This window comes from Notamacropus eugenii, chromosome X (genome assembly GCF_028372415.1).
Source record: "Notamacropus eugenii isolate mMacEug1 chromosome X, mMacEug1.pri_v2, whole genome shotgun sequence".
Lineage (NCBI taxonomy): Eukaryota > Metazoa > Chordata > Mammalia > Diprotodontia > Macropodidae > Notamacropus > Notamacropus eugenii.
The window spans coordinates 102,972,407-102,998,139 of record NC_092879.1 but is presented as its reverse complement, the minus strand read 5'-3'; the positions used below and the strand labels follow the sequence as shown (position 1 = coordinate 102,998,139).

The window sequence follows — 25,733 nt, the reverse complement described above, 5'->3', positions numbered from 1 at the left end:
CTCAAGCTGTTCCAGTTTCATCAATGCCTCCTGTTGTGCTACTTGCAGCTGCTGCATCTTGTCCATGGAGGATTTCTGCAAAAGCAATTTCATGAGTTTCTATTGACCCATTTCAATATAACCTGTCACATAAAAATTCCAAAGTGTGTCATTTCGTTACTGGTCCATTCTATAGTACACATCAGAAATTCTATCTAAGACCATTTGGGAGCTCATAACAAGAGTTTCTTGGTCACTTAAACGGAGGATACCAACAATGAGACCAAAAAACTACTGCGGGATATAAAGGATTTCTCCTTGCTTTTTCAGATCGTTTTGAGCATTATACTGTAGAGCAGCAGAACAAAATCAAATTCATCGTTCACTTTGGCATTAGTTTATTCCACAGATATTCAATAAGTATTAAGAACCACCAAGTCCAATGCACTATATTATTCATAGAGGAAAAAAAGATAAGAGCTCCTGATTTCTCTGCTTGTATAACAGTAAGTGTACATATATCTATCTGTTTAAAGAGACAGGAATATGGCTTCCAGAGTTCATTCCTGACCTCCTCTGCAACAAAAGACTACCTCTGGTGAAGCTTCTGGCCCTCCCTAGTATTTCCTGGGGAAGGGAATATTGTTGCCATTTTTGTAGACCTGATAGAGGAAAAGAGGCTGCCTTGGACTGCTTCGTATATGCAATACCAAATATGAAGTAATGTAAACAAACCGACAACTAAAATCAGCTATTTTAATTAGAAGTCTAACCTAATCAAGTGAAATCTAAAATAACCTACTCTAATTAGAAGCACAGAAATGTAGACTTATCCTACGATAAGATTACCATGCACCCAGGAAATTTTTATAGACCTAAGAGTGGATTACATAGTTAATGCTTTTATTAAAAGAATATTAAGAGCCTATCTCTTATTAAGAGAATCTTAAGAGCTCAGTTGGGCCTTAGGTTTTCCAGGCTAACTACCACCTTAAACATCCATTACCTTTAGGACATTTTAAGGAGTGAGTGAGCAAGTCATAAAAAGCATCGATAAAACTTTTCAACATTCAAAAAGACTTAAACTAAAGAATCATCTAGATTTCCCTTCGCACCTCCTCACTCTGCCCCTAAAACTATACTTTAAGAAGGTTTAAAAAAAAAAAAGGTGAAAGAAAAAATTCAGGAAAACCAATCAACGTACTGAAGAAATTTAACATCCTATGCAATGGTCTCTACCTATGGACCCTGACTTCTGCCAAGGGAACTTGAAACTCAAGAGGCACAGACTCTTGGAGGGGAGCAAGAATCTTCATAATTTCACAATTTTCATCTCTAATTTATTTTTAAGTTGTTGTTCCTTCCCTTTACATTATTCTCCAAAGTCCGTGTGATTTTTCTAGATCTGCTGATCATTCATTTTGCATCTGTTAATCGAAGTCTTCCCGAGTATCTCTTCATCAGACTGGTGGCTTCTTCCAGCACTGTGACATTCCACAAGTGCAATCACTCTTTTTCTATCTTGTTAAAAGCATCAACATACATATTCTACCTCTGAGAACAGTTTGGATTGTATGCCAGAAATTTTGCTCAATATTATATATTGATTATATGCTTAAATGTATAAAAATTCACAATGAAAACAAGATTATTTTGCTGTTTTTAAAGGAACAATAGACATGTCTTAGGGCCTCAGCAGTGGGTGGGGTCCACAAGTGTAGAACACAGCCTGCAATGCTACAATCTTTCAATCAGTTGATTGGTTTCCTGAAATTTTCTAAGTAAGATTGCTTTCCCTTTTTCACTTTTTTTATCTTCTTTTGCCTATTGTGAAATTTATTCTTTGAGATATAAAGAATGAGACATTTTTCCAGTCTCATGGAATTAAAGTTTCTGACATATCCAGTTTGCTCTCTGCCTTCAAACCAACATCTGCGTTATGACTTCTGCCTCATTCTTTAGAAGTACCACTTCAGAAGGGAAGTAATGAGGACAGAAGCTTTGCCCTGTGGTAGGAATCACCTGTGTCCCAAATACTGGGACTCAGTTCTACTTTCTGAGCTCCCCATGCCCTTCTTCTTGCTGATCTAGGCTCTTTTCTAAGATAACACAGGACTCTTATCAAGCATTGGTCCAATTTCCTTGACCTTGATCCAAATAGTTATTTGGATGCGACTATCAACTTTTCTAATTTTAGTATTACAGGATGAATTTTTTTGCCTCTTGAAAGTTCTGGGTGGGATGCAAATGCGCACGCATGCGCACGCACACGCACACACACGCACGCACACACACACACACACACACACACACACACACACACACACACACACACATACACGCACACGCACCAAATTGATTCTAAGTTATTTTGGGGACCAAATTGTCTCAGACAACTGGCTATTTTTTAGTGACTTAGGAGTTCAAAAATATTAAAATGAACCAATGGAATCTCTTGCTGCTCATTGGTTAAAAGGACATCTACAATTCAGAATACATTTGTGGAAGACTGCTCCCATATTAAGTCAAAAAATGAGGCATCATCTTACATGTTCCTGTAAATATTTCATGTATGTTTCTCGACGTGACTCTCTAAAGTGAATGAAGTTGATGATGGCACTTAAAAATCGACATGTACGTTTTCCTTCTGAAAAATAAAGCAAGATAATGTTAGCATCAATCTAGTTCTTACAGACCTCAAGACAGCAGAAAACTGGGAATTCTTTTCCCAGTTGTTAGCAGAATAGTCATTCATCTTTTGACATTGTTGACCTGAAAACTTGGTTAAAGAAAAGACAACAAGCTCACTTTTAAGATTTAATTACTTAATTGATCAATTCCCTATTAAAGAAAATGGTAACATTATGTATTATGGAGCCAGAAAAATGTTCTGGCTACCTAGTACAGAAATCTTCTGGCTTACATACATTTTGCCATGAGAAAGGAACTCTCTTAGTTGAACAAATCATAAATTTAGTAAGACAAGACAATTAACAAAGTAGTGTCTGTTGGGCCTTGCGATTCCAGGCTATGTAAACATATGTCTCTGTGACATACGATAAGAAAATCCCACCAGACTTCCCGTCCTGAACAGGCCTTTGAAGTTGTGGTATCTTAACAGAGTTGACAATGCTGAAGTTACAACCCAGGCTTTATCACTAAGATGCCAGAAGAAGGGTCTGGTAAGGATTTCCCATTTGCTTGCTTAACACCAAAAGGCATTCTCTGAGTTTAACAAAGGAGATTATTAGGTCCAGGCTCTTCTTAATCCAAGCTTTGGTCCTTATTAAAGTCTAAAATTTATATTAAATATTGTCAACATAAAGAATAATGCAGTTTTCATGCAGTCAATAACTAACCTAATTCCATAAATCAGGTTAGATTCAACAACTGCTTTCATTTTTCTTCATTAAAATTTTAGGGTTAGGGTTAGCATTTTGTTTAATAAGCACTTTCTGTAGAAGGCCCCTCCTCCTGCCACCTCCTTTTCCCAGTGTCCTCCACATGGCTTACCCTACATCCCATGGCAGCGTCCCAGACTTTCCACCCAACAGCATGCCCTTCTTGGGGACCACCTCTCCAATCATAAGGTTTCAGGAAATCCAGGCTTCACTTCACTTTGCCCTCTCCATCACAGGCTCCTCACCACCTGCCCTGCTGCCAATGGAGTCTTCCTTCTAGAATCATTTCTGCCCATTTCTCCAAGGTGTTGTGTGTCCATCTATGCCCCCACCTCTGTCCCCTGCCCCATTTATCATCTCTCATTTTCCCAAAGGGCTCTTCCCTAGACACTGCTCTTCTATATGTGAAATTTGCCAATCAGTAAGTTTGTTGAGAGCAAGGAGAGTCTTTGCCTTGGTAATTTAGGTTCACAGCCTTTCATATAGTAAGCTTTCATTCATTGGGTTTTGCTTTTGTCTTTCTAACAAGAAACAGACTTTTTCTTTTATTAATTTAAGGAAGTATTGGTCCTGGGAACACAATAGGATGCTTACTCCTGTTAATGTAGCAGGATTTTTCTTCTGCAGAATGGGTTGGTTACGGTGCTACAAAATAATAGGCATAATTTATTATTCCCTATGAATGTTAATTTCTTAATAGTGAGTTGTCTATGGTACTTCTGTATATGCAAGTAAACAATGTGTTAAAGATGGATGTAGTTATGAACAAACACTTCAACTTACTTGGGTACAGAATATCAGCAAACTCGAAATCATTCACTTGGCAAATGAGAAGAAAATATTCCCTGAGGATTGAGATAAAACCAGTGTGTGTGTTTACTCAATTTTATCATAAGAAACAAATGCAGAATATTACCAATACAAACTATTGATGACCTGTACTTGATCTTCTGCTTCCCCAGCTTTGGGAAGATACCACCAAGCCTAGATACTGCAGAAGCTGCACAGAGCATGTATTCAATGCTCCTGGCTCTCCCCCCCTCCCAGTTGACATTATTCACATAGCTCCTTACTTCTAGACAGTCTTTGTATTTTCCATGAGGAAGTGGAATCAAGAATGTTAGGGAACACTAACCCTAAATACAGAGAGGAAACCATATCATCCAGTGGATAGAGCAGTGTGCCCAAAATCAAGAAAATCCGAGTTCAAATTCAACCTCAGACACTCACAAGTTGGGTACCTCTCCCAGTAAAGTTTCCTCATGGGTAAAATGGGAATAATCATCACACCTGCCTCCCAAGGTTGTTATCATTATAAAATGATGTAACATTTTAGAAGTACTTTAATAAATGTGTGCTACTAGTATTAATGAGGAATAACACCATAAGTAGTAATTCACATGTTTGTAGTAAAAATAAAATAAAATAATATATGTAAAGGGTTTTGAAAATTTTACATACTATTTATGGAGATTAATCATTAGGTTAGACCAGGAGAAGTATTGGAAGAGTGGTAACCATGCCTAGATCTTGGTCCAACACCTGAACCTAAAGTTAACATGTCATTACAGAAATCCCACTTGACTTGGAGCTGGAAGCCCTCAATCTGAGTCCCCAGCTCTCTCTACAAACCTGTATAACTTGAGGTAGGTTACTTCATAAATCTTAAATCATCTCTATCTTAGTCTGCCATTCTAAGTCATGTTAAATCCATGTGATAGCTGTTGGTGGGCATTTGCTGACATTTCTGTTGCCAGACAACCAGCTTTCAGGAGAATGATTGACCACCTCCAAAAGTGCTGACCTCATAATGTTACCTTCTAGTTATATTTACTACACAAATATTTAAGAACAAACAAGCTATTGGTTAGGTTTTCAAAATGGTGATCGAGATGGGAAGCAAGGATGTGGTTAGGGTCACCAGCCCACACAAAGGAATCAATTCTGAAATCTGAGAATCAGATTGAAAGTATTGTTAAAATCTGAAACGACCATCTTCCCCCAATAATGGAAACTATTTAATCAGAGTACTTTTTACATGAACATGCTGCAAATCCATGAATCTAAAAGTCCAAGTGGAAGAAGAACAAAACTTGTCTTGTAGGTTTTAATTTTTAAAAAATTAAATTGAAGTAACAGGTAATGGAAAGTTAAAAAAAAAACACATTTTACTTACATGTAAGTAAACAAGTTACATAATGGTAAGAAGCCTTCCATTAACTGTGGGTACATGACTTCAGCGTTCACTGGCATCTAAAGACAGAAATTTAGGCAATGTCAGGGGGGCTACAATAGTAGACAACTTATTTTCAACTCTCAAAAGACTCGATCAATGATCCCACAACCTTGGTGTGAACAAAGTCTTTAACATACTATGATTGGTAGGCAATGGCCACACCTCCATACTTCACAGGGAAGGAAGCAGGTTGGAGGAAAGCCAGGATGCCCCCTTCTTACCCCTCAGGGAAGCTAGAAATAAAGATTACTTTCCACGAAAATTTTAGGCTTTATGTTGAGGACATGGTGTCCCTCCGGACACATAAAATCCTGTGAGCCTCTATCAGTCACTATTACAAGCATATTCTCCCAGGGAAAGGGACATAAACTTAAATGAATCTAAGTCAGTCAGTCAATAAAATACTAGGCCCCTACTGTTACCCTAGGCACTGTGCTAAGCAGTGTGTTCTTGAGAACTCACAAGAGAAGGAGGCTTGGGAAAGGTTTCTTTTAGAGACAGGAGTTTGAGGCAAGCCAGGAGACAGATGAAGAGGGAGAGAATTCCAGAAAGAAGGGACAAACAGTGAAAATGTCTGCAATCAGGAGATTAAGGGGCAGCTAGGTGGCACAGTGAATAGAGCAACAGCCCTGAAGTCAGGAGGACCTGAGTTCAAATCCCACCTTACTAGTTGTGTGACCCTGTCTGCCTCAGTTTCTGCATCTGTCAAATGAGCTGGAGAAGGAAATGGCAAACCACTACAGTATCTTTGCCAAGAAAACCCCCAAACAGGGTCACAAAGAGTGGGACATGACTGAAAAACAGGAGGTGAAAAATGGCAGGGAGACCAGCGTCACTGGACTGCAGAGAACAGAAAAGGCAGGAGTGGTTTTGAAGGTCGATCAAGATTTCATATTTGATTCTGAAGGTACCAGAGTGCCTGGAGTTGACTTCAAGGAGAGGGGAACGTGTGCTGTAGGAAGATCCCTCTGGCAGCTGAGGATGGGCTGCAATGGGAAGAGATCTCCCATTGGTTTTTCTGCTGAGTTTCAGCTCCATGAAACAAGCTATCATCCCCCCCCCAACCCCTCCACTGCCCAGTGCCTTTACTTAATTGAATTGGCTGAATAGAAACCACCTCGTAGACTGTTTAGGCAGTCTAGACTTGAAGTGATAGGGTGGTAGCAGTGTTAGAAGGGAGACGGTGGTGTCTAAAGGTCTCAACCCTAACACTAGCCCTGAATGTGCCTTGGCAACAGATTGGGTATGAGGGTGGAGACTGGGACCAGAGCGGTCTACTTGCATCCTTGCTTTGTATCCTAAAGTCCCTTCCTTATACCTAGTTTTATCAGAGCTTCCTGAGTTACCCAGGACAAAACAGAGTTCTGTCAATTGAGATAGTAAAGAATCCTAGGTAATCAGTGAACGTCTATTAAGTGCCTGTTATGTGGCAGGCATGGAGTTAGACACCAGAAATACAAAAAGAGGCACAAGACAGTCCTTGCCCTCAAGGAGTTTATGAGAAAGTGTTTCACTTTTGACTTTTTATGCCTGGTACCCAGCACAGTGTCTGGCACACAGGGAAGGCTCGAAATGGATCAGATTTAATCTACAGACTGAAAAAAATGTAAACATTTAATCAATATTAACCAAAGAATCCTAAAATATATCTATATATGTATACATCCACCCATCTATATACATATATGTACACACATATATGAACATAAAAAATGAGATCAGTTTACAGGAGAGAGAGCCAAGCATCCAGAAGTGATGTAACATCTTGTTTAACCCCACACAAGCAGGAAGAGGCTGACCTGGAAACAATCAGAGCCCAGGATCTTCTGATGTTAATGTCAGACACATCTTCCAAATCCGTGTTGGAAGATTTCTGAAAAGACAGACCTTTCCTCGACTTCCATTCCCCTTTGTGTAACTCTACTTGAGGGCACAGATAATTTGGTCTGCATGTCTCCAAAGCCAAGTGCAGGCCTTTCTCAAGGCAGGTCCTACCACAGAAATATCTAGTGAACTGAACCAAATTTGCATTTTCTATGTAGCACTAATTATGGGAAAATCATTCCATCCGAAAATACCAAACACCTTCCTGTTTTCTAGTTCTTTTCAATTATACTTACACCTTTGCCAGACTATTCTCCACTTTGGGCCAATTTCTTGTGAAAAAGGCAATGACAGAGAAGTTAGCATTGACTTACTGTTATCTTTAAAGATTTCTAGAAATAATTTAATGGTTTTAATAATACCTGAACACGTATGATCTCCATGGTGGAGTTAATTCTACCTTCAAAAAGGCATCAATATTCATCTTAGTGAATCTCATGTTTGGTCACTTGAACAGAATAGAAAAGGTTGAACTTCAATTGAACTGAAACAGAATGTTCATGCAAAGAACCGACTATCCGCAATGGGAAAGAGGAGCCGCAAGATTTTTTGTTTCATCTTAATGATTGTCTCATTTCTACAGCATTTTAAACACACAGTATTTACCACCCCATTATCTCATTTGAACCTCCAAGCAAACCTACCATGTGAAAAGCATCCAGTGGAATCCCATATATAATTTGTAGGGTTCGCACAAAAATCTTGTGCACGACTTCAGACTGAAAGAGAAAAAATGTCTACCTTCAAAATTCATCGTTTTAATATAAAAGAAACCCCATCATTCTTATCACTGAAATACATACTGCAGTATTTGATGGTGACTGGCATATTCATTGAAAAGGGTAAGAACAATTAAACTACTCAATTCTATTCTCCCTCAAATTTATTTTCATTTTTTCAATCACAATACATTTTAGTATGGTGAACTCTCTATACAAACAATGAATGTTCAAGACTTTGATTTATATAGGTTGCTTAAGCTACAATAAAGCAAAAAGGTCATCTGCAGATACCCACAACTTTCTCCACAAAGAGAAATAAGGAATAAGGTTGGTCTAGCTGGCAGTCATGCAAATTTAAAAAATGCAACACTTCCAACAGGGAAGTCAAACATAGTTTAAGAAGAGAGAATATAAGAAGCAGTTCAGGGACATTAATACAACCAGTGTTATTTGGTCCCCTGATTTACAAGTGAACATCTTGTGCCAGCAGGTTTCAATTTATTAGAATTAAGCAGGCCAGTGAAAGCCCTACCTTCTACCCCAAAAGTAATTCTATCCATTTTCCTAGCATGCTGAAAGCTTTCCAGATCTTCTCTGAACTAGACCAATCCAGAGAGCTGTCACGTTAGAGAAGCAGTAAACTGGAGACTGGTAAAAAGCTGACATCCAAAATGAACATCTCAGCCCACAGCCAGTCTGAATACTCAGCCCAGGCTCTGACACAAACTAGCTGTGTGATCCAGGGCTAGACACCTAAGGACTTGGGGCCCTGGCCCAGAGGCATCAAACTCCAAAGAGCCTGAACCAGAAAAAAAATGTCACTGGGAAATGTTTAAAAAAACAATGCTAATTTGTGATTTTCTAAGTCAACACATGGCCAACAGGGATCTATTTCTCCTTGAATTTGACACCACTATCCCACTCCCCAAGACTGAATTAGACAGAAGCTACACATCCACATTTTGAGCAAACAACTTAATTTCCCACATATAATCACCAGTGGGAATGGGAAAAAGTAGCCCCATATACCATTTCAAAGTCATTTCAAAATAAACTAGGTAGTGGAAAACGCAGACACTCTGTGAGCACTGAACAAGCAGAGGTCATTTTCTTTGGATGCTCTTAGAGTAGTTTACATTATATCCACTTAGTTCCCCAAAACATCATCACATTACATGAGCACACGGTTACATATTTAGTACCTTTGGATTTGGAAAAATATCATTCTTGGAAAGGTCTTTGCCATCAGGTCCCATCAGGATCGAATTCTGGATATGAGCCACAATCTCAGCTGGAGTCAGTCTGGGAAAAGTCAGGGTTTCCATGCTAGGACCCTCCTGTCGTTGTGATAGGGAAAAAGCAGAACATAGATTAGAAAGTACCTGATAATAAACAGCATGCCTCAATGGTTTTAGGCATCATCTGGAAGCTGAGACAGGCATGATCCTCATACAGCAGCAAGTATAATTAAGGATTTGTAACAGACTTGGTACTACTGCATCTATCAAATTGGTCACATCTATCTATGTGTGCAGACACAATAAATAGCTTTCAGGGAACGATAACAGCACTTTGGATTGTTACTATCAGCATAAAACTGAATTTCGTATGCCTTCTTACTGAGAAATGCAGGTTTGGGGCCTTCTAACAGGCAAATTACCATCCAGTCTCTTTCCTCAATCCTTGATGGGATTCAGACTCTGCGAGCCTCCTTGAATCTTCCCATTTAATCTGGCCTTTCTTACTCAAATCTGTCTCAGGAAGCCCAGGAGATTTCATTATCATTCTGCTCAGGTCTCTGTTGCACCCCCTACCCTTGATCCCATCAAAACCCCATTCCCCAGGCTGCTGACCACTCCCATCAAGATCTGTACTCATTCCCATACTGCCCCTATCAAGATCTCTGGATTGACCCTCCTGCTTCCCACCAAAACCCTCCATTTTCTGATATCTCCTGATAGCCTCCAGCCGTTTCCAGCCTTTGACCCTCCTTGGATTCCTTCCTGGGACTTCTCCTCAAGACCCTCCCTAAACCCCTCCTCCCATCACCCTACATTACTAAACCACCCCCAGATCCCTCCTATACTCTTTTCTGTATTTAGTTCCATCTCATCTCCATGAAGGTGCTCAGATTCAATCCAGCTCAGACTGTCTAGCAGAGATTCTACCTGACCCATTTGTGAATATAAGCATTACAAATGTTTAGGCTCCTTAAGAGTCAACCCAATTGGGTGAATCTTTAAGAATCTTTAATAAATTTTGTTTTTCTTTGGCTTTAAGAAGGCTTGAGTCGAATTCATTCAAGAAGGACCCAGACTATCAGTATTTTGGGGTCCCCAGCACCCAAAAACCTCATCATCCTCACTCTTTTAACAATCCCATCCTGGGTCACTAGGGGGAAGAGGAGCTGCTCCTGAGGGGGTATACTGTAGGATCATTGCTAACCATAAGGTCCCCTAACTTTTGGGATTGCTCCCAGATCCTCCTCTTCAACTGTAAAGCAGATAGAAAAAAAGAATATGTAGATCCTTCCAAGAAAGTTCAAATTGTAGGGATATGTCCCTAAAACCCTCAGTACACCTAGAGGTGTTTTCCGAGTATCTCCCCAGTTTCTCTTTAACCTGAATGAGGTCTGAGATGGAGAACGGGACATAAGGCACTGTGTGGGCAGGGGCTTGGTTAGAGAGACTGGAAGTCCTGGTTTTCATGAGGAAGAGACTGGGGGAATGCTGACTGAACTGGATTGGAATGCAAGGTCGAGGGATTGGGTTGGCAAGGGGAAAGATCAGCTGGCACCTGAGGAGGTGAAGGGGTAGAGGGGGAGATAACCCAGAGAATGTCATAGGGGTGGAGCCTGTGCTTTGAGTGAATGTTCCCCCAGGGAGAGGGGCTGCAGATGGAGGCACTTCAGCAAGACCCGTGGCTGGGAAGTGAGCAGCAGTGGCCAAGGGGGGAGGGGACATGGGAGGAGACACAGGGTAGGATATGTGGAAAGTAAATGAGGCAGGAATCAAAGGGTGTTGAGGTAGAGAAAAAGGAAAGGGAAACCAAGGGAAAGAAGGGATGGCCAAGAAGGGGGAGGCCAAGGTTGGGGGAGGAAAGGGAGAGGCAGGAGAGGCTGGGGGAGATTGGGGTGGGAATAGGAGTTGGGGTGGGGAATAGGAGTTGGGGTGGGGAATAGGAGTTGGGGTGATGGAAGTGGAGCTAGGGAAGGAGGTGAGGTCAAGACCCTGGGAGTCATAAACAGGGGATCATCCAAAACATCCAATTCACTCCCATTGTCCTTTTGTGGGGTGGCTCTAGCTACAAGCATCTTACCGTTTTTTCTAAGAATGGGGTTCTCATATCTTTACAAAGGCTCTTATGTAAGGTATTTCTATCCATTTTTTCCTTTTGAAGACAATAAAATTCGAAACTGTAAAAGAGTATCAGATTGTAAGGTCCCAAAAATGGGCCATACTTCATGGTCCTCCAGGTGATATTGAGGCCAAACTGTGTTGCAAAAGAACACCAATGAGAAGGGGATAGGGGGAGGCTTATATACCTTCCAGTCTTGGCAGAGGAACTTGATATTAACAGTTATTTCGAGTCAGGGATCCCGAAATGCCAACACCCTGGATCCTGCTCGAATGAAATTTAACTTGACTTCTTTAAACGAAATATTCGGCACCTTGGGTTGACGTTTGTAATGCTCCTGTTGATAAGAAGGCCAGAACCTCAGCTAGGCAGAGTCTATGTTGGATTAAAACTGAGCACCTTCATAGAGGCAAGATGGAATTTATATACAGAAAGTCCGTGGGGGAAAGATCTACAGGTGATCTAGTGGTCTGGGAGGAGGGTCTTAAGGAGGATCTTGATGAGACTGGGGTAACTAGTGATGTAATCCAGGATGAGAAACAGCTGGAGGCAATCAGGAGATATCAGAAAATGCAGGACTTGGGTAGGGTATAGGTGGGGTAATCAAGAGGTAAGAGAAAATGAAAGACCAGGTTAGGCCAAGGGCAACAGAGGAGAATATGAAAGGCCAGATTAAGTGGAAAGATTCAAGGGGAATTCAAGGAGGTTCCCAAAGTCTGAACTTTCTGTTGAAGAGAGAGAGAGAGCGATGGAAGAGCTGGTTCAAAATAAATGTGACATTTCAGTGAAGACTTCTCAGAGACCTAAGTCTGAACTAAAGCAGACATAAGGCCAGAGTTTCAACTTATCAAAATCACATAATATGGGAAAACTTCAAGTTGTGAAACCATCTGTCACCCCTCTCCTCAATTTCACTGACTCCCATTTCCCTATTTCTGAAATAGAGACTGCTAACTCAGGCTGCTGAGTCCTATTTCCTTATTTCTGAAAATACAGACTGCTCACTCAGGCTCTTGACCAAAAGGGTAAGGTGGGGTTTTGTGGTTTTCTGCTGTATAACTTTGCATCTGCTTCTGTAAAATGCTTCCCCTCCTCCAATCTGCTTGGAGGCGGGTTAAGTCCGGTTCTTGGAAGAACCGAATAAAGGACTTTCTGTTTCTACTTTGAGATGCTTCTGAGTAGTCAATTTGAGTAAGAGTCTCACCATCCCACACAGTTCGTGGGGGCTCGGTCTGGGATCATGTGACTTCCCAGAGAGATGGTCAGTGCTTTGGTTCAAGGGCAGGCACCTGTTGAGAAATTTTTTTTCCAACGATCCTTAAAACTGAGCACAGGACCTCCCTCTCTGTGAAGTAACAACCTGAAGCAGAGGAACTCAGTAGAAACAGAAAGTATAGGGACTCTGAAAAGCTGAAGCTCTGAAGGAATTGAAGTGCCGACAGGTCTCTGTTCGCGGCTGTCAGTCTGGTAACCTATTCGCGCATAATCCGAAGGTTTGGGGGTCAGTTTTGAGAGTGTTAGACTCGGGAAGACCGGTGATGGCTTCTGACTAAATTAGTGAACTGCAGACCCCAGATGAAAGGACCCTCTGAGAATACCGCTGAGTGACTGTTGGTGGGTGGGCGACCCCCCACTGTGGACTAGTTGGAGAAACAGTCCAGTGAGTCTTAGATATGAGGTGTCTAGACTCGGATGTGTCTGCACAGCAGACTACGTGCAAAATGGGGAAGGAGCAGTCCAAATCTCCTGCTCCAGAGCAGAGTCAGAGTATACTGGTAAACAGTCCCTTGGGAAATAGATTACAAAACTGGAATGAGGTACTAAAATATAAAAGAAAAGATAAAAAGAAACTGATTAAGTATTATTGTTTTGTATGGGGCAAAAAAAGATATTGAAGGAGGCATGATCTGGTCAAAGTGCAAGTATCCTCCAAGAATTCAGTAGCCTGAAGGAAGTCGCCTAGGCAGGATTCTTTTGAGTTGATAAAGCAGAACAAAAGTCTTGTGGGGGACGCCCTACAAGCCCCCCCTAAACTCTTTAGGTAGACACCTGAGAGGATGAGGAAAACAAAATTCAAAATTGGGTGGAAATGATTTGTTAAATGTTTTGTCCGTATGTGTTGTGTGTGAATGAAAGTCTCTCTGTGGTTCGTGTCTGTCTTCTCTGACACTTTTCGAGGCAACTGGCTGTAAGAGCAGGAAGGCTGAGGGGAGCTTATCTCCCCCTCTCAGACTAAAAGAAAGGCAGGATAACTAGCATCTAATTCGTCTCTTACCCACAGTGAGAGGTGAACTGGAAAGCCTTTCCATTCGTTTATGAATGCAGACAAGGCCTGACTCAAAAAAAAAAAAAAAAAGAGGGCAGAATATTTTCTTGCAAAAAGCAAAAGTGTTTGATTGTAAAAGATGTTTATCATTAGTGATTACAAAATTCAAGTTTGATATGATTTCAAGTTAAAATTTGTCCTGAAAGAATAATAAGCAGCATCTGAAAATGCTCTTCCTGTCAGGATTGGGTAGATAATGATATTGTTATCTGGCATTTATGATTGCAAAAGGTATAAAGATGGGTATATGTTAGGTGTAATATTACTTTAATGCAATTGATACACACACACACACACACACACACATATACACATATTATATGAACTGGGGTTTTAAAAAGGATGTGATAGAAATTTGAAAAGTAAGTGATGAAAATACTGATTTTCACTACATAATGGTAGAGTTAACTTCTTTGCTTTAAGCTACAAGGGGGATACCAGTGCAGAAATTTATAGTTAAAGATGTGAAGGAGCTAGGCAATCTGAGTAATGGGATTGAGAAATTTGAGAAGAGAGAAAGAAAAATCACTTAACTTTATTTAATATAGTAAATAACTCAATCAAATTTAAGATGACTTTATCTGATCAGGGTGATAAGAGCATGCCCACGTGTCAGGTTATTGTGCCTAGTGATGTGGAGATGCATTCAGTTGAATGGGGAATGGTTCATTTAAAGTTTTAAGTAAACTTAAATAGTTTAAATTTTTAAGTAAATCTAAATGTTGTTATATTAGAGATAGCATTGTTAATTAAAATTGGTTTTTGCTATGTAAAAAGGAAGTTTATGGCCAAATGTGAAAAGGCCTTGGTTTTAGGTTTTGTAATTGTTGCCAACTAGGTTCATGAGGGTTTGGGACAAATTGTAGATTGTTCTTAAAAGAAGAAAATATTTGTTGTATGAATACTTTGTATGATTTTTGAAAGGCCTACCTATCAAATTTATATTTGTAAGCTAATCTGTTATAAGAACTTCCGATTTTATGGAGACTTTGGAAGATAAAGGACAAGATAATGGAGACCAGGAATTTTAAAACAAAAAGCCTCCTGGCCCCACCCCCACCCCCTCCCTTCTGAAATCCGGTCCTTACAAAAGGATTTCTTAAGATCTAATCTGAACTGGAGATGCTCAGAGACCAGATGTTAACTTTCTATTGTAAAAGGAGAGGAATTGGCCCCATCCCCACCCAGGGGCAGATAAGATTTAGGAGAGTCTAAAATGATCACCCAAGTGGTGTGGCTCTTCACTTTGTTAAATGTTGTAATTTCTATATAAAATGTAAGGTGTATGTGGAGCTCCTGAACCAGGAATTCATTTAGGTGATAATCTCTAGCGATTGGCTATTAGGACAAATTTAAAATTTAAGATATGAGTCCTGGTAAAATTTTTATTAGTGAAACCTATTATCTAAGGTACAAACCTCAGGACACAATCGTGTCATCACCCTGAGATTGAATCCTTCTGACTCAATTTCCCCATTGTTTTCCTTTGAAAAGGAACACTCCTTTTAAAGTTTCCTGCTTGGCTATTTCTGAGTCTGGCTATAAGGTGGAGATGAAACCACAGTATAAATGTGATGTTGTTTAAAGATGAATTGTATCTTATCCACAGAGGGACTGAGGAAGGAGCCCAGGGTGGCCTAGGCAGTTTAGGGATTCCCAGCATGGTCTTGATGGAAGTGACCAGCAACCTGGAGATTTGAATTGATAGGATGAAGAGTGGGAAATAGAACAGAGATTTCAACATAATAATAAAGTGGGCCTTGGGAGAGCTGGTTCATGTGGGGAAAACTGAGGAGTTTTCAAGGTGAGGTTTTTTCAGGACCTTTTAAGACTAAAACTCTTTGGGGATAAGGGACAAAGGTCCCAACTAGGGAATAAAGTCTTCATCTGTTACAAAGACCAATTGGGTAAATACTATTGACTGGATTAATTACTGAGACTGAGACTAAATCAGAGACATCTTTGGTTTGGGGAAAAGAATTCCAGTCTAAGTTTCTTAGAGGCAGGTAACCTCTGGAAAAATTTAGCTTTGATGGAAAAGTTAAATGTTTCTGTTTGGTGTGATTTCATTTTATGAACACAAGTTTAAGATAGTGTTTGAACTTATCATATGTGTAGCTCATTCTTTTAGATTGAGCAGGGACAGAGGAATTTGGGAAACAGATGTAAAGCTGATGAGGTTCAGACTCTGGGAACTTCCTTGAGCTCCCTTGGAATCTCCTCACAGAATCTGGCCTTTCTTAGTCAAATCTAATCTTACCATTTGTTCTGGCTGTCTCAGGAAGCCCTTGGGCTTTTCATGATCATTTCAGGTCTCTGTTGCACTCTCCACCCTTGATCCCATCAAAACCCCATTCACATACTGCCCCTATCAAGATCTCTGGATTGCCCCACCTACTTCCCACCCAAACCCTCCATTGTCTGATATCTCCTGATAGCCTCCAGCTGTTTCCAGCCTTTGACCCTCCTTGGACTTCTCCTCAAGACCCTTCCCAAACCCCTCCTCCCATCACCCTGGACTACCAGACCACCCCCCCCCCCATCCCTCCTATACTCTTTTCTGTATTTAAGTCCCACCTTGCCTCCATGAAGGCGCTCAGATGCAATCCAGCTCAGACTCTGTCTAGCTGGGATTGTGTCTGGCCCGCTTGTGAATACAAGCGTTAACAAATGCTTAGGCTCCTTAAGAGGCAACCCAATTAGGCGAATCCTTAATAAACTTTGTTTTCTTTGGCTTTAAGAAGGCTTGAGGGGGCGGAGCCAAGATGGCAGAGTAGAAAGACGCATATACACTAGCTCCGAACCCACAGCCCATAGAACATCTGTAAAAAAGAACTCCCAGAGAATTCTGGAGCAGCAGAGGCCACAGAACAACAGAGCGGACGAGATTTCTGTTCCAGAAAGCCTGAAAACCTCTCGCAAACGGTCCATCGCGCTGCAGACCAGGAGCCAAACACAGCCCTGCCTCGGCCGCCTGGGAACGAGAGGAGCTGATCCAAGCAGGCTTCAGAGACAGAATCTCCAGCAGCCGCACGGGTCCCGCCACCCACAGGTGACGGAGGTCGGTGAGAGGGTCTCTTTGGCAGGTTGAAAAGGGAGTGGGGTGCCCCCATAACTCAGGCCCCCTTGGGAGGCAGGAGCAGACCCAGGCTCCCCAAGCGGGCAGGAGCCTGGATCCATTGTTGAAGGTCTCTGCATACACCCCCTGAGGGAACTGAGCCCCAGAGGCGGCCCTGCCCCAACCTGAGCAGCAGCCCTGCCCCCGCCCAAAGCCCTGAGGCTGGGAAGCAGCATTTGAATCTCAGACCCCAAGTGCTGGCTGGGAGGATCTGGAGGCAAAGTGGGTGTGAAGAGAATATTCAGAAGTCAAGTCACTGGCTGGGAAAATGCCCAGAAAAGGGAAAAGAAATAAGACTATAGAAGGTTACTTTCTTGGTGAACAGGCATTTCCTCCCTTCCTTTCTGATGAGGAAGAACAATGCTTACCATCAGGGAAAGAAACAGAAGTCAAGGCTTCTGTATCCCAGCCCACTCAATGGGCTCAGGCCATGGAAGAGCTCAAAAAGGATTTTGAAAATCAAGTTAGAGAGGTAGAGGAAAAACTGGGAAGAGCAATGAGAGACATGCAAGCAAAGCATGAAAAACAAACACCCTGCTAAAGGAGACCCAAAAAAATGCTGAAGAAAATAACACCTTGAAAAATAGGCTAACTCAATTAGCAAAAGAGGTTCAAAAAGCCAGTGAGGAGAAGAATGCTTTCAAAAGCAAAATTAGCCAAATGGAAAAGGAGGTTCAAAAGCTCACTGAAGAAAATAGTTCTTTCAAAATTAGAATGGAACAGATGGAGGCTAATGACTTTATGAGAAACCAAGAAATCACAAAACAAAACCAAAAGAATGAAAAAATGGAACATAATGTAAAATATCTCAGTGGAAAAACAACTGACCTGGAAAAGAGATCCAGGAGAGACAATTTAAAAATTATGGGCCTACCTGAAAGCCATGATCAAAAAAAAGAGCCTAGACATCATCTTTCATGAAATTATCAAAGAAAACTGCCCTGAGATTCTAGAATCAGAGGGCAAAATAAATATTCAAGGAATCCACAGAACATCGCCTGAAAGAGATCCAAAAAGAGAAATTCCTAGGAACATTGTGGCCAAATTCCAGAGTTCCCAGGTCAAGGAGAAAATATTTCAAGCAGCTAGAAAGAAACAATTCAAGTATTGTGGAAATGCAATCAGGAGAACACAAGATCTAGCAGCTTCTTCATGAAGGGATCGAAGGGCGTGGAATAGGATATTCCAGAAGTCAAAGGAACTAGGACTAAAACCAAGAATCACCTACCCAGCAAAACTGAGTATAATACTTCAGGGGAAAAATTGGTCTTTCAATGAAATAGAGGACTTTCAAGCATTCTTGATGAAAAGACCAGAGCTGAAAAGAAAATTTGACTTTCAGACACAAGAATGAAGAGAAGCATGAAAAGGTGAACAGCAAAGAGAAGTCATAAGGGATTTACTAAAGTTGAACTGTTTACATTCCTACATGGAAACACAATATTTGTAACTCTTGAAACTTTTCAGTATCTGGGTACTGGGTGGGATTACACACACACACACACACACACACACACATGCACATGCACACGCACACACACATAGAGACAGAGTGCACAGAGTGAATTGAAGAGGATGGGATCATATCTTAAAAAAAATAAAATCAAGCAGTGAGAGAGAAATATATACGAGGAGAAAGGGAGAGATGGAATGGGGCAAATTATCTCTCATAAAAGAGGCAAGCAAAAGACTTATTAGTGGAGGGATAAAGAAGGGAGGTGAGAGAAAAACATGAAGTTTACTCTCATCACATTCCACTAAAGGAAGGAATAAAATGCACACTCATTTTGGTATGAAAACCTATCTTACAATACAGGAAAGTAGGGGACAAGGGGATAAGCAGGTGGGGGGAATGATGGAAGGGAGGGCATTGGGAGGAGCGAGCAATTGAGGTCGGTACTCATGGGGAGGGACAGGATCAAAAGAGAGAATAGAAGTAACGGGGGACAGGATAGGATGGAGGGAAATAGAGTTAGTCTTATACAACACGACTATTATGGAAGTCATTTGCAAAACTATACAGACATATTACATTAAAGCACATAACTGTATAAAATGTTAATTTTATACTGAGAACAATAAATAGAAAAATGAATTCAAGGATGCAAATATTTCACCATAATAAGGTCATCTTTTGTCTTTAAGCTGTAATACTATTATCAACAAGTTCTTCAAAAAACAACAAACAACCATTTACTCAGTGCTCTGTCCCATAAAATGTAATGAATTTCTCTGTAAGGTGTCTTCTGGCATCTTCAAGGACTTTTCAGCCACGTGAGCAGACCAAATTAAGGGTAATTAGGACATTCAGCAGCCACATCAATCTTACTGTTATTATGAAAATGATCAAAATGTCTTCACTCTAGTTATCCTCTGCCCTGTAAAGTAAACTCGGAATCAAAAGACCCAGGAAAGAAATTTCCTTCTTTTTTGTCCTTCCTCTTATTTTAAAAGACAAATTTCATTTTAAATCTCTCTTGTTATTTAAGTTCAATAAGGAATAGAGTAGGGCTAGCAGGTAACAAGAAGGACCTCATATTGCAAAAGCAGTGGAGCAGGAAGGCAAAACTAGTGGAGAAAATACATTTATCTTCATAGCTGCAGATCAGTTAATAAGAAGAAAATCCAACTTTTTGGTTCAAAGAACAGTTAAGGGTTCTCATAAACAATGTCACTGGATCCTAAAGTGTTGCTTACAATGTGGCAGCTATTTTGCACAATTCTTAAATTTGTGTGTCAAATGTCACTGATCACGGTCAGAAGGAAAGGCTTCCTTGCTGTTCTCCTACAGAGTTGCTCTGTCCATTGCTGTCACCAGTACAGATTTTCACCAACGTGAGTATAGCTCTACTTATATGTAAAATCAGAGATAAATTTTCTGTGTGTTCTCTCTGCTATCTCCCCCTTCTCCCATTTCTCTCTCTCTCTCTCTCTCTCTCTCTCTCACACACACACACACACACACACACACACACACACACACACACACACACAATTGAGGATGAGCCTGCACAATGAGATCTTCATTTGTTGTGTTGTCTCATTTCAGCTTCAAATACCCTCCAAGGGATATAAATCCAAGTTACTGCCTCAAAAAATATGTTCCGTTTCAAGAGCCAGTAGAGGATGGGATAAAACAGCTGAAGGCCAGCATAACTTACCCAGAATAGCTTTCTGTTCTGCCCTTTATAGTGAGAAGATAGAAATCATTGCATCAAATTCAAGTTTTACAAAACACAGTACAAAGAATTTTAAAGTTAGAAAGAATTTCAGTAAACATCTACCAGAATTCTTTGTGCATTATTTCTAACAATGCTCATTCAAGCATTCTACTTGAACATTTCAAGGAAGGAGGGTTCATTATTTTATTTAATACATCATTCCATTGTTGGATACGGTTTATTATTGGAAAGCATTTGCTTATGTAAGGCAAAAATTCATCATCCTATGTCTTGAATTTAGAAGAATAGCCTACCCAAATCTTCTCTTTTGGATAAGCATATCTGGTTCCTTATACCACCCAATAAATCAATAATTTTTATTAAGTATTTACTGTGTCCCTACATACTTTATTAAGTATCTACTGCATCATCTAAAGTTAAGGGTGAGAAAGCACTACTTTTGAGATTTTATTCTGCTGGCATGATCTAAGATCTATGCAGTTAAGTAAATATCAGACACATACAAATTAGAGAGTGACTGAGGGACAGCAATTGGAAAAATCACAAAAGGCCTTTTGAAAAGAGGTAGCTTGGAGGCTGAAACTCTGATGCAATTAGAGGTTTCAAAAGATAGACATAAGAGAAAACATTCCAGGTATGAAGATGCATATAAACCAATGCAAAGTAAAGTGAGAAAAACTGGGAAATCATTGTACTCAGTAATACCAAAATGATCATCAACTATGAAAGACTTAGCTACTCTGATTAATGCAATGATCCAAAACAATTTCATAGGAATCATAATGAAAATTTGGAACTCAACATTTAAAAAGAAAAGAAAATGAAAAAAAATAATATTTTGTTTAAAAAGTAAATAAAAAAATGAAAACACTCTAGGGAGGGAAGCAGAATATGCAAAATTAACAATATACAATATGGAATATGGTGGATACAAAGACACAAAGAGTCCAACTGGCTCGGAATGTAAAGTACATAAAGGGAGAAATATGTAATTATCCTGGAAAAAATAGTCTGGAGTCAAATTGTAAAAGGACTGATACACCATAAAGAAGGAACTAGATTCCATCCAAATGTCAATAGGGAGCTATTGAAGGTTCTCAGGAAAGCAAATAACATAGTCAGATATTTGCCTCAATGACTATAATCTTCAACATCCATTGTCACATCTGACTTACTGTTTGTAAACGACAGATTTCTATTATCAAGCAATTTTATTCTTGTCATTAGGGATAGATATGAAATTCTTAAAGATATTTTTCCACTATTAGAAAAAGCCATGCTGCATTTTCATTTGACTTATATGTAATTCTATGTTGCATTTTAAACAAACACAATGTAGTTAGGTCTGAGGATGATGAACAAAAATGAGAATGAGAATAGGAAAACTTCCACATAAGAATTTTTAATAGAATTATTTAAAACACTTAGATAGGTGCCAAGGATTGCAGTTTATACAAATGTAAAAGTCAAAAGTGAATGAACTATGCTTCAGTTCTTCATAATATAGAGAACTGGAAAAAAAAAAAAAAAGGTTTCTGTCTGCAGACCCATCCCAGGACAATGTGTTCCCTCTTTCCTCCAATTCTACATTTCCAATCATTCATCATCTTTCTTAATTCTTTATTCATGTGCTCCAGGCTCTTAGGAAAAGGTATTCCATCTTTTGTGAAGATCAGCCCCTTTACATGGGTCTGCCATTTCTTCTCCTCTGGGAATTTGCTACTTTAATCATTTACATTCTCTATAATTGTCAAATGTCTTTCTTCAGCTCCTTTATTGACATACATGGCTAAATCTTTTCCATCTTTAAAACTCTTTTACTTGACCCTACCATCCCCTCAAGTTAGCATCCCATATATTTCCTGAGCCAAACTCGCAGAAAAATCAAGTCTGTATTTATGCCTCCACTTGGTCACTTTCTGCTCACTTGCCAATCTATTGCAAGCTGATTTCCAAAACTACCCCCCTACTGGAACTTTTCCAATGATTTCTAAATTGTTAACTAATGGTCTTTTTCTCAGGCCTTACTCTTCTTGACTTCGCTGCTGTGTTTGATGCTGCTCACCATCCATTCATCATGAATGTTCTCTCCTTTTTGTTGTGATTTTTGTGACACTGTACTTACTCCTTTGGTTCTACATACATGACACACTGATGAACCAGTGAACTAGCTTGCAAGAGCTGTTGTTAAATTTTCAGTGTGAGCATTTGCAAGCCAGAAATTGACAAAAAAAAATGTTAATGCTGTTGAGTACCTAATCTTAAGAGATAGAGAAAAGGTTATTCATATATATCAAACTTAAAACTGTGTCATATATACTTTTATTTTCTTCTAGAGAGCCTAGGTTCAGCATTTATCATCATACCCCTGGTTCTACTCTTATCTTTTGGGTTCCTTCTCACTCTCTTTTTTTGGATTGTTGTCCAAGTTCACCACACTATTAATTGGTACAACACTAGTACTTTATCTGAAGCCTTCCTCTCTCCCCTTTCCTTTTTGTCATTTTCCTTCTCTTCCCTTTGCATCTCTTCTCTTACGTGTGCTTCTGTTCTCTTCACTTCCTCATCTCTCAATTCTTCCCTTATCTCTGTGATTCTATCAGCTCTCATGAATTAATTGTTTCTATGTACATGACTACTAAAACTACAAGCTCATTCTGGATATCAGACTTCCTGACAAAGAAAATGATAACAAAGTAATAGTTATCATCTCTGTCTTCTTGCTATTGTCTATTATTGTTTTTTGTGTTTGAACTATTTTAGTTGTCATCATATGCTCACAATTTCATTCTTTTGACTGTTTCATCTTTTATTGGTTTAAAGAAGCATTGGAATGTAAATATTTTGAAGGACAAAAACATATTAATTGATTTAGTCCATTTGCTCATACTACATGAAAATATTTTTCAAAATGAAAAGTCTATTGTATGATTGTATAACTATTTAAATATGAAGCACCTATCTATAGAGAGGAAGAAGTAGAGCAAATTAGAATAAATTTTTTTTTCTAATGATGCCTTTGCTATTTTTGGTCTTTCCAGTACGAATTGCCCCTAAAGAATTTTAGTCTATCCAATTTGGTGTCTTTTCTTCCTAAAATCCTTTCCCATATTTTAAACCATAATTCACACATTATTCTGGTGGCCATGCTTATCATAATTTTACAATGTGCTCCCAATTTTTCAAGATATCTGAAAATAAAAGATTCATCCTTTTATTCGGAAAATTCCTTATTATCTAATAATCATGATCCAACTTAACTTGTAATCTCTCTGAGTTTTCTGTGTCGCAGCATATTTCTTATCTCATACTAATTCTTTAGTGTATTTTTAGAGCCAAAGAGTTAGACCTATGTTCTGAGACTAAATGTAGAACTCCTTCTGCTTTACTTAAAGAAAGTTATAAACATGAACCATTTCTTCATACAGATTTTTTAAAAAATATTGTTCACTTTTAGTCAGTCCTTTTTCACCTTTTTAATTATTGTAAAGTCTTATTTGCATCTTTTTCAGTTAAAATATATTTTATAACTAAGAGATAAAAACTGGAGGTAGGACTTTAATAAATGTAAGACTAAATGGAAAATAGGATTGCAAAAGTACTTTGTAGTTCTCAAATGCAATAATCATATCAACATATTTAAATACATCATTACCAATGAAACAAATGATTTCTAGAAAAGGTAAAGAGTTTTCTTCAAGCATTCAGCATAATATTAGGGAATATCAGCATCAGGGATAACTGAACTCTATGAACATTTTTTTAAAAGGTATTGAAGATATTTGGTAATTCCAATAATACAATGATTATTTTTTTTACATAAACCTCTAAGAAAAACTAAAAACAGAGAGTTCAACAAATAAATCAGTCAACAAGTTTTTTTGTCTACTCTGTGGCAGGAAGTACTGTGCTATGCTAAGATTATTAAAGGACAGAAATGAAACAAGTTGTTTATCTTCTAATGGAAGGATTTTTGTTTGTTTTTAATAGAAGAAAATCAATCCCACATACTGCCATACAATTACAATCCCATCTACTTATGAGATTGAGGTGGAGAGGACTCTTGAGTTAGGGAATTATGAGCTGCAGTTGACTTGGTAGGAAATGTGGTCAAAGCTCCTGTTAGTAGTTATCAGGCCTGTGAGTGGTCACTTTACTGCTAACTTAGGCAGTATGGGAATATGTAGCTTTAAAAATGAATGAATGTAAAGTAAAAAAAAAATGTAAAGCAAATAGTAAAATAAGAAAAGAAAATTTGCAGATCTACAGTTACCTATAAGATATTCTAGTATAGATTAGCCAAATTCCTCAAAGATATCAATTAGGGAAAATTAATAATTTAGTTCTAGGGATCATTGCATAATTGTGTTTCAAAGCTGTAGAATCATTTTGTTCAGGAGGATTATTTATCATGCTTTGGAAAGCTTTTGATTCCTTCAATAAGAATATTCTCTGCTAACTTAAATTAATTGGCTAAATTCTTGTTCTCTTTCCAAATATAAGCCTGATTAATATGGCTCAGAATTTATCATTTAGTCATTTTTTCCCCTCATTTTCCTTGAGCACTGTATCTTACAGGGTTATAGTCTAAAAGAAAACAGCAACTAATGTTGGTTAATTTGGCTTTATTTGCTAATCTATTATTGTAAAACCATAAATTCTAGGCAGCATCTACCTGACAAAAATATGGTTGTTGAGGAGAAAATTGTTCCCAACAAGCTTTTACAAGTGCCAACATGTCACAAATAGCCAGGCTACCTAGTTCTGAAACTGATGATTGATAACTGAGAGGAATTGACAAAATCAGTGTTATGTGTTTCCCACATATTGCATATGATAATCTATTTTACATCTTCTTATAGACAGACTCTTGTGGCATTCCATAAATATCTAGACCATTGGGGAAAAAAAGAACATTAATAATAAATACACTTAAATATTCAGATTAGAACTGGCAAAGTGGAAAGCTGATGTTCACAATTACTCATTCTCTCTGAAATTTTGCTTTTGACGTAAATTTATTCACACAGGAACCCTGATTTTTGAATCGTGTATTTGTCTTCACCCCAAAATGTACCATACTTTCTCCTCTGAAATTGCTAGCTGTTCTTCTGAATTGACCTCTTAATTTAAACAAAACCAGCAGTCTAGATTTTTAACTTCAGACCTACATTTGTATCTGACATTCCCTCATTCTCTGAGTCAATATTTGAAAGTATTATTAGGCACAATACTTTAGACGCTGATTAGTCTAATATGAGGAGCTATCACTTTTATATATACATATATGTTTAAGGGTGTTTATATATACATATATATGTATATATATGCTCCAAATCCATGATTACTTTCTTTGACCATTTGTTTAATGTCTGTTTTTCTTTGCAGTAGAAATTTGAACCTCCCTTTTTGTGACTTATTTGTATCCTTATTCATGATGTTTTGAAGGAATATAATGTCACTTTCTCCACAGTGGCTGTTTTTTGATTGTGATTAACCTTTCTAGGTCAAGTTCAACCAACCTTCAC

At 38.9% G+C, this 25,733-nt stretch overlaps 1 protein-coding gene across 9 annotated transcripts in view; it reads right to left on the bottom strand.

Annotated features, from left to right (window-relative positions):
- Positions 1-25,733, bottom strand: part of LOC140516228 (kinetochore protein Nuf2-like) — a 276,512-nt gene that overhangs the window by 21,272 nt on the left and 229,507 nt on the right. For 8 of the 9 annotated variants that reach the window (XM_072627275.1, XM_072627277.1, XM_072627279.1 and 5 more), the window contains 6 exons: positions 9,425-9,559; positions 8,145-8,219; positions 5,557-5,633; positions 4,164-4,225; positions 2,529-2,626; positions 2-75 (listed from right to left, as the gene is read on the bottom strand). In XM_072627275.1, coding sequence (XP_072483376.1) covers positions 2-75; positions 2,529-2,626; positions 4,164-4,225; positions 5,557-5,633; positions 8,145-8,219; positions 9,425-9,547 — 509 coding nt within the window. In that variant the 5' untranslated portion in view covers positions 9,548-9,559. Of the gene's footprint in view, position 1; positions 76-2,528; positions 2,627-4,163; positions 4,226-5,556; positions 5,634-8,144; positions 8,220-9,424; positions 9,560-11,766; positions 12,039-25,733 lie in introns of those variants that run through there. The other variant, XM_072627276.1, reaches the window with a different exon arrangement.